At 39.9% G+C, this 11,317-nt stretch overlaps 2 protein-coding genes and 1 non-coding gene across 3 annotated transcripts; 1 reads left to right on the forward strand and 2 right to left on the reverse strand.

Annotated features, from left to right (window-relative positions):
• Positions 1 to 616: 616 nt before the first annotated feature.
• Positions 617 to 6,575, reverse strand: LOC147303791 (histone-lysine N-methyltransferase SETDB1-B-like). The gene is made up of 7 exons (XM_086280988.1): positions 6,310 to 6,575; positions 3,840 to 4,172; positions 3,582 to 3,752; positions 2,089 to 2,290; positions 1,929 to 2,002; positions 1,628 to 1,818; positions 617 to 1,322 (listed from the first exon to the last, which is right to left on the reverse strand). Exons 2-7 carry the CDS (start codon positions 4,165 to 4,167, stop codon positions 1,206 to 1,208), a joined length of 1,083 nt encoding a protein of 360 aa, XP_086137114.1. The 5' UTR covers positions 4,168 to 4,172; positions 6,310 to 6,575; the 3' UTR covers positions 617 to 1,205.
• Positions 6,576 to 6,872: 297 nt separating this feature from the next.
• Positions 6,873 to 6,991, forward strand: LOC147303792 (5S ribosomal RNA). The gene has a single exon (XR_015127064.1). It is a non-coding gene; the product is annotated as a 5S ribosomal RNA (ribosomal RNA).
• Positions 6,992 to 7,971: 980 nt separating this feature from the next.
• Positions 7,972 to 8,438, reverse strand: LOC147303793 (cortexin domain-containing 1 protein). The gene has a single exon (XM_086281413.1). It carries the CDS (start codon positions 8,152 to 8,154, stop codon positions 7,972 to 7,974), a length of 183 nt encoding a protein of 60 aa, XP_086137539.1. The 5' UTR covers positions 8,155 to 8,438.
• Between the last annotated feature and the right edge of the window lie 2,879 nt (positions 8,439 to 11,317).

The following is an 11,317-nucleotide window of genomic DNA, read 5'->3' on the forward strand; positions in this document are numbered from 1 at the left end:
GCCATGAACAAGGCAGAGACCTGTGGCTCACTTGATGTTTTCAATTTTTCAAACCATTCTCTGAGTAAAAACTTAATAGTAAATTTAAATTGAACAGTGTTGAGCTATACAAGGCTCTCTCGAATAAATGAAAACTAAAGTATTAATTTTGAAATGAGTATATTTTGTTGGGTAAGTAAACACATAAATATGTCTGTTTAAGACTGATTGTTTTGGTCTTTTTTGAGTCTTCGTCAGTTACATTTTTAAGTACAGCAAATTAATTGTTTGGTGCTTTGCTTCTCAGATAATTCATACTAGTCTAAAATTTGCACTTAGGAGCAAATATGAAACACTACCTTGCATACATCCATTTCCCTTAAGTTTCCTCTCTGCTACATTCCTGATATGTATTAAAAGGTATTTATTTAACTAGTGTGACCAGGTCAAAGTGTAGAAAAGATATTAGATAGCTAAACTTCTATGTCAGTCATTTTTATATCAGTAAATTTAGCAGGTGAGAGCTCAGATTTATCTTTAAATTACAATTATGCACTCCAGTAAAGGAAATGAATGAGGCAGAGGGTATTTGCTTGCATATGACAAGCTTATATACAAGGCTTTTTAAAAATTTTTTTATTGTTGAACGACAAAGGATGCAACATAACAGACACCAAAGGCAAAATAAATCAGAGACATAACTGTCATATCAATCTGTAAATATGAAAAAAGGTTTATATGAATTGTTCCCAATTCATAAAAAACAACACTGAAAAAAGTGAATGAACACACATCAGACAAATTTCTATTCGTGGCCAAGTTAATAAATGAGGGTATGAACATTTTCACATAGAACTGTTCAAAAAGAAAAAGTTGAAAAAATACAGCTGCTTAACCTTGCTGTTAAAAGTTGTGCAATTATAAAGTGCCATTTCTTTAGAAATTGAAAAAGAAAATCACCGTTCCCATGTTTTCTAGGAAAAATTATGTCTTGTTTCATTCGGCAGTGCGATGGTCCACTCAGTCACTTTGCACAACTGTGCAGCAAATTAAAGATTACAAAATTAGCACCCCGTTCAAACAGGTTAAATCTCCTCCTTATATCCTTGAGCCATTTATTTGCACGCTCACAAGCCAATCTTCTTCCAAAGAGATGCAATGGCACATTTCTGGGGGTTGTGAATGCTATTCCCAGTATTTTCACAGCATCCACTCTCTGTGGATATTTAGTCAGAGTCAGACTCATTCATGGCCTCTCTCCTCACGCTCACTTCCAAAAACCTAGCCTGTGCATGTTCCAGGCGTATGGAGCCTCTGTAGATCCACTCTCTGTGATGGTCAGCCTGAGTGAGACATAAAAAAGGCACACTGTCAAGGAAAGGTGATTAGGAAAAGAAACGGGAGCGTTGTTTGTTTGTTTTTTTTAGTTTTGGATTATTTAAACATAGCCAAGGCGGACTTACACTGGAGATATGTTTTTAGGTTAAACATGCTGTCTGTAACTCATAATTTCAAACCCTCCTGAAATCCTGTGCCACAACCTGACAAGCACCTCTGTTAAATATATTTACTGAAGTATGAATAAGCATTAGATCTGCTGTTGACTGGTTAAAATGTAAAGATAAAAAAAAAAAAAAAAGACACCCACCTGAAAAACAACCTGTATCAAGCTGCAGTCGATCGCCTGCACCTCACACCTCTGCTGCTCGCCGAAGTATTCTGCATTGAGGCTCTGTCCAACCCTGTATATGGTCAAATGAGGGTACGGCCAGTCCTTCATGTACTGTTTCATGAAATGCTTATGAAAGCCGTCGGGAATGTCGTCAAACATGTTTTCCACTGTTGAAATAATGAATTAAATACGTAAGCGTGCTTCAAATAAACACTCTCCTGTCTGCTGCTTGCTGCAACTGTGAGTAAAAGAAAAGCCGGAGCACAGCACAACTTACACGGTCTGCAAACCAGGTGAAAAAAAGGTAAGCCGACATAGACCGGCGTGTGATCATCCATAAAGACCAAGAACCTGGAAAATGAAACAGCGATGTGTGAGACACTCGTTTCTTCTGACAAAAAGCCCGTGATTATGTTTGTTCATAGAGGTATGAACACCTGAAGCGGTTCTTTCTGCTGGGGAGCTCGGCTAAAACACCAGGCCGGAACTGGAACTTGTTATCCTGGCACTGAACAACAACCCGAGTGCCGACAAAAAGATGCTCTACCTTTGGTGGGGTGTCAAAGGCAATGTGGTGACCGGATACTAGAATCTTCCCCTTTTCTTCAAAGCTAACTTTGTACTTTAACCGTCCATCTTCTGGTAAAGAGGAAGAAAAATTTTTTTTAGTTCCTACCATTTAAATGCTATTTCCTTGGTGGTTCATATTTAAAAGTGAAGTACTGCTGTCTGAACACATGTCAGCCTGCCTAGATTTTACCGCATGTACTTCACAAATTAGAAAGAAAATGAAAATGCATCTTTTATAAACAGGAATAACATATTTTAAGTTATTATTCACCTTTTTAACGTTTCATTTGTCTTTGTCTTTCATTTTCAGTTTATTTAACAAGGGTTCAAATTCTTTTAATTGCTTTGGAGCACTTTGGTCAATGTCCTTTTTAAAAAATTTAAGTTGCTGGCTCATGCAGTGACAAACGCAGAAAACTAAGGATAATAAAAAAAATGTGGTTATACTTCATTAGGTCATGTCCACAAGTGCAACAGTTTTCCTGCATGCACCATGACTCTATCACTATCCTAAATATGCCCAATGGAAGCAGTGCGCCCTGTAATTGACTGATGTCCAGAGTGTGCAATCCTCTCGCCCACTGCCAGCTAAATATGAGAAAAAAGCTGAAAATCTTAACCACACTGAGGTCACATCCTTAAATGTGTATATTTTGGTGGACAAGAATCCATCGCTTAAAGATATTTTCTTTACGCGCCTGGTTCTGCCAGAGCCTTCTTCCTGTTAAAAGGGAGTTTTTCCTTCCCACTGTCACCCAAGTGCTTGCTCATAGGGGGTCATGGGGCGACCGTGGTTCAGGGGGTTGGGAAGCTCATCTTGTAACCGGAAGGTTGCTGGTTTGATCCCCAGCTCTGTCTGTCTTGGTCGTTGTGTCCTTGGGCAAGACACTTATCACCTACCGACTACTGGTGATAGCCAGAGGCGCGATATGGCAGCCTTGCTTCTGTCAGTCTGCTCCAGGTCTGCTCCTGCTACAACTGTAGCTGCCTCCACCAGTGTGTGAATGTGAGAGTGAATGAAGAGTGGAATTGTAAAGCGCTTTGAGGGTCTCGAAAAGTGCTATATAAATGCAATCCATTATTGTTATTATCATATGATTGTTGGGTTTTTCTCTGTATGTATTGTTTTAGGGTCTACCTTACAATATAAAGCACCTTGAGGTGTCTGGTGTTGTGATTTGGGGCTGTATAAATAAAATTGAATTGAATTGAATTAAAAGATATTTTTATACAAATATAAAAAAAAAACAACAACAATGAAATGAAATGCTCTCATCTGAAAAGGACTAACAAGTTTAAAGGATAATAAACAAACAAAGAAAATCATAATTCCTGGAAAACCTGCAGTATTTTCTCTTACCCTTTGAAATTATCTCCACTATTTTCCCACGCTGCCACTTCATGCGTTTCTTCCTGGCCAAGACCATCATGTCCACTTTCACTTCATCCTGCGGTAAGTTAGGATGGATGTTCGTAGTTTCATGAGAGCAGTGGGCAGAAGTTGGTGATATCCCAACAGAGGGGTTTATTTCTTTGAGGGCAAAAGTAAGAAGTGGAATTTTAAAGTTATTTGAGAGTTTTGAGAGCAGGATTCAAGTGGTAATGTTTGTGGCCTTACCACTGCTGTTGGAGGATTTCCTTGTGTCACCGCTGCTGTTCTTGTCAGATTTCTGATTATTGTTCGAAACCGAAAAATCGGAATCAGTGGAATCATCCTCTGGTTGCCACTGCATATCAGAACCGGAGCTGCTGGAGAATTCAGCTTCGCTGTAGGACTGCTGAGGCGTCGGCGGTCGCAGGGCGCTGATCTTATAATCGGGCAGTCTGGTCAAGACCACCACTGCTTTCTTTATTAGATTAAGAGAGGCCGAGCCATTTTCCCATTGTGTCATTTGGCTGCTGGTTTCATTTGTGGAGTGAATGGGCTCACATGCCGATTCAGACATAGTGTCTGAAAAGAAAAAAAGCATCAGTGAAACTTGAGCCATCGCCATGCCAGACTTTCATCGTGGTGAGAACAAATCCTGACAACTGTAGCTTGCCATCAAAAGAAAATGAAAATGCTATCAATCAAATTCACATTTAACATTTGTTAAAGCTGCCTTTTCTGTGTGTCAGAGGAGATCTCTTATATAAAGTCCACTGATTTTCACTCTATACAATATATGGTTGCTTAAATATAATTCCCAAGGGGACGAAGGCTTTTTCACCCTCTGTGGTCTGACTCTTCATCGATAATGACCTCAACCTTTTGCCTCAATCTCGAAGGCCATGATTGTAATTTCCATGCTCACAACGGTCCACTTGGTTTTTGTTTGTCTGTTTTTTTTAATTACATAAACCCAAAACCTGTGCTGTCAGGTTAAGAATTAGAGGTTTAAAATCTAATTAGGTGCAAAAATCAGCACATTTTTAAACTACCATCTGCCGCTGGTTTGTTTCACACAACAACAGCACAAATAAATTAATCAGAAGCTAGAAAAAAGCCTTCTGTTTACAGATAAGCTGTTAGATCTTTAAATTTGCCAGATTTCTTGTTACCTGTGCAGCAAATTGACAGCAGCCACTGCATCTCTTTCTAGCAGCGATATTTGTAGCGTTAAGTGGGGCACAGCATTTACTGTACTGCATTTTCAAGCACTACTTAATAAGTCAGTAGTAAATATACAGGACCAGTAAAATGCTGATCCAGTAGCCAGGTTGAGCCAGGAGGGAAAATGATGAACATGCCCTGGTTGCCACTGAAATTGAAATTAACTTGGATAATGCTTCAAAATAAGTGGACAACGATGACCCGAAGGCCTTTTCTAAACATCTCTTTAAGACAGGGGTGTCCAACTCCAGGCCTCAAGGGTCAGTGTCCTGCAGGTTTTAGATGGGTCCTTGAGCCAACACAGCTGATTTAAGTTGCTAATTACCTCCTCAACATGTCTTGAAGTTCTCCAGAGGCCTAATTATTTGATTCAGGTATGTTGACTTAGGCTAAGGTCTAAAACCTGCAGGACACCCCTGCTTTAAGACCACACACCATTGTCAAAACATTATGATGAAAATATGGTGAATAAAGTGGTGTAAAACATAAACAGAAAGAATGTATATATATATATATATATATATATATATATATATATATATATATATATATATCACTAACATGCAAAATATAACACTCCAAATGGCAGTGACTCAGTCAGGCCAGCCACTAACTGTAGAAATACCTGGTGTCAGAGCTCAGCTCACAGCAGCATGTTTTAAAGGGGTGGCCAGGAGCAGCTGGAGAGTAGACAGCACCTGCTGTTTCATTAAAGCACCACCCAGCTATACCTGTGTGAGCAACTCGGTTTAACTTAGCAAGTTTGTTGTGTAATGTCTTAAAAGTATGTGACATGTGAGCAGTGAGAATGTATAACTTTAATGTTTGTGACAGTACAATCAGAAAAAGAGTATGACTTGTCTAAAGGGCTGCAGGAGAAAGCCTTTTCTCTTTAAGAAAGAACATGGGAGCACTGCTTAGGTTTGCAGAGTTGCATCTGAACAAACCAGATAATTTATGGAACAATGTGCTTTAGAAAGATGAGTTCCAAGGTGGAGATGTTTGGCCATAATGCACAGCATATTAGCACAAACACGGATCAGTCAAACTGGCTGAAATGCTCTGGCAGGACTGTGCATAAATGAATGCATAAAACCTAATTAAACTGAAGCAACATTGTAAAGAGGAAGTCATACAGAAAACATTTGCATTTTCATTTAAAATTTAATATCTGGATCAGCATTAGCACCAATGCCAAATGGCAACTCCTTGGAAGTGAGACTGTTTTTCGCAAAAACAAACAAAAAACATGTGACATCACTGTGTCCTGAAGCCCTGAGAATGAATCAGAAAATGTGAACTTTTTTGTTTTTGCTGCTACAGGAGTGCTGTAGCACCAGGAGACTCTGAAAGCTGTTTAAAGGGCTACAGCTGTGCCTACTGAGAACGAACAAATAACAAAACAAAGCTGTGTTTAGACACATTTCCTACCTACAATCAAGCTGCGTGGGGGTTTACCTCATTTAATACAAACACAAATAATTCAACCACTTACCTGATGTTATGTCTTAATTATCCGCTGTAATGAGAGCTGGAGCGGCAGCTACATATCAGGCTAACACTGAAATCACTGTTTTGGAGTTTGCGTCATAACTGCACTTTTTTTTTCTTTCTTTTTTTTTTAATATAAATGTGTGTTATCCAAAATTATCAGGCAGGTTTTTCCTCCATCTTAACAGACTTGTTGTTTTTCTCCTTCTTCTCGGCGTTCAAAAGTGGTTGTTAACAAATGAATCTGAGAAGTGCTGCCCCCTATCGTCGTCTCCCCGGTATTGTCCTCCGGCACACGCCATTTTGACTGCAGGCTTGTGTCAGCAGCAGTCTACGAAAACTTAAATAATATGATACCTTTTATTATTTATATAATTTTATGTTAAGAAGCAGTTTCAAACAATATTTTAGACATTGTAACACTATAGGGAGAAAAAAAAACTACAATCAAGTCATCGCTGACTAAATAGTGGTATGTTCTTTTAGTTAATAAAATCAACCATATTCTCAAGTGGACATATATAACACTTCGAATCTATAAATAGTCTTTTTATGAAGGATGTTCTCGCTTACGGCCATACCACCCTGAACACGCCCGATCTCGTCTGATCTCGGAAGCTAAGCAGGGTCGGGCCTGGTCAGTACTTGGATGGGAGACCGCCTGGGAATACCAGGTGCTGTAAGCTTTTCCTCTTTTGTCCAGCAGAGGGCGCTACTGCTCCAGGGTAGACAGTGTTGAAGCAGCAGCCAGGGTAACAAAGAGCGCATTGAGACCACTCATGCTGAATTAAATAATGGTTTGGAGCATAGACGGTCCACACAGAAAAAGTTTTGTATGACAAAAGCTAAACTAGAAGACAGAACTAGGTGAAGAAAAACATGTTAGTTGACCAAAGTAAACAAAAAAACAAAACTAGATTTCAGTTTTTCCCAAATATGGAGGGAATCATGGTAGCCTGGCTTTTTTAAATCTCTTGCCTCTTTAGTTTAGTTTATGCCTCAGACAGAAACTAAATATTTTCAAAACAATGAAAGCTAAACTGAAATGAGCAGCTTCCCCACTCTGGAAATTCGAGGAACTGAAAGTTAGAAACTGAACATATTTGAATACAAACCGGTTTTCCTTCTTTTGCCCTCACTCTGGTTTTGCTGTTGGTTGTTGCTCTTGTGACTAGTCTGTAAAAACCTTCATAGTACCTGTAAGTCCTGCCTACAGCGGTGTTGGAGGACTGTAGGGAAACATGAGCTGCTTTTGATTGTTGATTAATTGTGAGTATGAACACAGAAGATGCATCACATTTAAACAGTTTGACGTACAGAAAAAGAAAACCTGAAATTTGCTAGTTGCTAATTTAATGAGAAATACTTGTGAGAAACATTTTCAGTAACAACCCAACAAAGGCCAAAAGCCTTAAACATGACAGATCTTTGTGTTAATGCTTGGAACAAAGTCTGATTTTAACAGCTCGGTGCTTCGAGCCCTCAGTCTGAAACACTGAAAAGCATCACGAATGCACGCCTCATGTCTTCCATGAGACTGCTTGCTTTTTGCTCAATGTCCTGAAGCTTTTTTGTACATACATTATAAACCACATGATCTTAAAAGTATGCACCCACACAGTGGTAAGATTGCACTCTCACCCCACCCCTTCTCCCTCTCTCCATCTCAGGTGATCTGCTCCTCCTGGTAGGTGGAGGTGGAGATCGAGCCATAAGGGTCCACGACGGTCTGGGCGCAGCGTACCACCGTCACCAGAAGGAAAAAACACAGCAGGAAGAGAAAGAAGAGAGCAAAGCCCAGGTCCACGTCCACCTCGAACTGCGGCACGGGGTGAGACGGCTTATCCATGTGGCCAGCGATAATGGTGAAGGGAGACAGTTTCCGTTTCTTCTCCTTTTTCAGCGCAGCAGCATCACTTTGGGACGGCGTGCATGCTCAAGGTGTTGGTGGTGACTTTGCGCATGAAAGAAAAAAGGTGACAAACAGCTTCTGAATACAGAGGCAGCACATAACCAATGAAGTCTATCCTGGCTGCATGGAGGACGACACTTTCAATGCAGAAGCAAATGTCTGGTTTTTATTCCGATCAGCAGCAGTTTGTCACATTTCTGTGTCTAACAAAGGGAGGGAAAAAAAAACACCTGGAAAAACCGTTAGAATGCAAAATATTCCACCATAGATTTAAATGTTGCACCTGCAGGTTTATCTTATCGATGAGCCCATAAAAACTGCAGTGAATCACTTCGAATCAGTTGTTAATTACAGTTTATCCAGCAAGTCTTCCCCATAACTTGTTCATTTAAGAGAATTACAACATTTGAAAAGCCAAAGAAGTGACTGATAGACTCTTTTTGTCTTTAATAATCACCACTTTCTAATTTCTCCTGCAGGAACAGGCACAGTAGCTCTCGCTAAATGATCAAAACGTCCACAGCTGTCTGGACACATTTCTTGAAACACAATTTCCAAACTACAGTTGCTAAACTCGTGACTCTTCTGGCAAAACCTCACAAACTCACCCTCACAAACCTCACAACACAAAAACTAATTTTGTCTGCGTCATCCCCACAACAGGTCATAATAACAACAGTATGCAGCATTCATTACACAAAAAGTACAAAAAGGTGTGTGTGTGTGTGTGTGTGTGTTTAGGACACATTTTCAACATCACCTGGTCGTCTTGTAATTCTGCAACCACCACATTGATGATTTAGTAGGTCACCAAGCTCATGATCCATCATAATCCAGTTTATTGGCTGTAAAGCTACGAATGTGACCTTAACCTTGAGCACACTTTGCTTGTTATGTGTTCACTGTGTGCAAGTTTCACTAAACATCCTACCAGCGTTTGCCTGGATGAGCTAAAAATGACAAAAATATGACATAAAAACACAAACAGACCCTCCCCAACCTTTATATTGTGTAGACGTACCAAAGCACTGGTTTATACGGGAAAGAGAAACTGAGTCGCTCTCTGTGCTACTTCTCATTCACAGTAGAAAAGCAGAACACAATAAATGTTAATGTTTTATATGTACAGCAGAGCTCTCTTACTATATATCAACATAAGAGAAAAATATTGAGACACTTTTTTGTAAGTAAATTATTCTGAGGCATCCATTTCTTTTTTTCTTCAGCTCGACCTCGCTCTGACCTGCCACCAGTTTGAACGGCGACTTAAGCAACAAGTGTGAGCAACATTTGTTACTGTGTGAAACTCACTGTGCGAAAATGCGTTTCAGCGAACTTTGAAAACAAAGTTGAGTGAGATCTGTAAATCGTGCCTAATGAGGCAAAAACTGCTTTAAAGTTTTCCCCAAAGAGTGACTGAATCAATACATTATCTGAGGACACTGAGGATGAGTAAAGTTAAACATGTATCCAAGAACCCCCCCCCCCCCCCCCCAAAAAAAAAAACTGAAATAATTCAAACTCACCATCTGTCCCGTGCAGGACTTTTCGCTGCAGATCCTCTCCAACAAAACTTTTCAAAAGTGTTCATAGCATCCTGCTTTCCTCTGAGGCTCCTTATTACTCCGATTACATGAGCTGGTCCTCAGTTACAAAAGTCTTTACCAGCCTCCTCTTTCATGATTGTCAAGAAAAATGAGCAGCCCACAAATTAGCTCTTGCACTCAGAGACACATGCATACACATGCAAGATGCACAAGCATGCACTTGCATCTCACGACCTCCCCAGGGCATGTAAAGCCTTATTAATACTTAAGCAGGAATTGAATAACGGTCTACACAGTTCACAAGTGACTCAAACACCCCACTGCTTTTGTTGTCCTGTCAGGAGGATCTTCATCACTGTCACCGATTAGCCTTCACACCAGCAAAACTTCGGCACCTCAGGTGACACTGAGCTTATTCTTTACACAGAGCCGAAAAGGTAGCGAGGGAAGGAGGGGGAAACTTGATGGTAGAGCAAAAGGAAGAGATTTAAGCAAGAAGAGTAAGATTGTACCCAGAGGAGGAGGGGGGGGGTTGGCAGCATGGAAATGAAAGCCAGAGGAGCAGAAACAGGAGATGCATTAGCAATTAAATTGCAGAGCAGGATGTGAGAGAAGGCTGGAAATTGACCCTGCCACTTTAAAATGGAGATTGTTACAGTGATGCTGCCAGTGACATGAACAGTGTCCAGGCTGTAGTGTAGGGCACGGCGGTAAAATGATCCCACTCAATATGCAATTAGGTAAGGAGGCCTTTTAGACTGAAGCCAAAATACTGTAGGGAAGAGAGAGATGGGCGGAGGAAGAATCCAGAAGTGGTTACGTCTTAGGATCTTAAATGTTAAACTTTTAGACACTTTTGTTTGTTTGTTTTTAGGACAACTGGGGAAAAAAAAAAAAAAATCATCTTGAGAAATGTGCCAGGCGGCTGTGTGTCACCAGCACTTTGTGCCATCTGATATTGTAATAGCTCCACGGTGCCTCCGGGTCTACACCAGCAGAACCAGTGACTGATGTACAGTATTCATGCCAGACTGCATTTACTCCACCTACACAGGGCTCCTTAATGATGACCATATCATTTTGTGTTCCAAAGAAAGGATTCTCAGATCCGCACATTCAGATGAGAGAGAATGGGAATAATGACAGACTGTTATTGGGACTTTGTTTTCATGTAGTACAAATAGTTTATGGAAAAGAACAAAAATGAGAAAAGAGAAAAAAAAAAGGTCTGAGTAAAACTTTTAGGACTATCAGCTACTTCAACTTTTTTAAAAGACCCCAAAAAGCTGAAAAATGTCCAGTATGTGTACATGCCGTATAATTTGTGTCAATAACAGGCTTCTGACAAAACTGCACTATACATTTTTTTATGTATTTATTTAATATATGTAAAAAGTGATATAAGTGCATAAATACAGAAAAAAGGTCATTCTGGTTGCTAGGCAACACATGGTAACATGTGGTTTTCTGAATTAGATCTTTTTTTATATATAAATGTTACATTTTTGGGAGCTGTCAGTTAGCCAGTTTCACGTAATGACAAAATAAATAAA

The sequence above is a fragment of the Aulonocara sp. 'chitande type north' Nkhata Bay genome, linkage group LG22, assembly GCF_057382095.1.
Source record: "Aulonocara sp. 'chitande type north' Nkhata Bay isolate Kocher_YH1m ecotype deep benthic linkage group LG22, A_spYH_male_GT1.1, whole genome shotgun sequence".
In the NCBI taxonomy this organism is placed as follows: domain Eukaryota; kingdom Metazoa; phylum Chordata; class Actinopteri; order Cichliformes; family Cichlidae; genus Aulonocara; species Aulonocara sp. 'chitande type north' Nkhata Bay.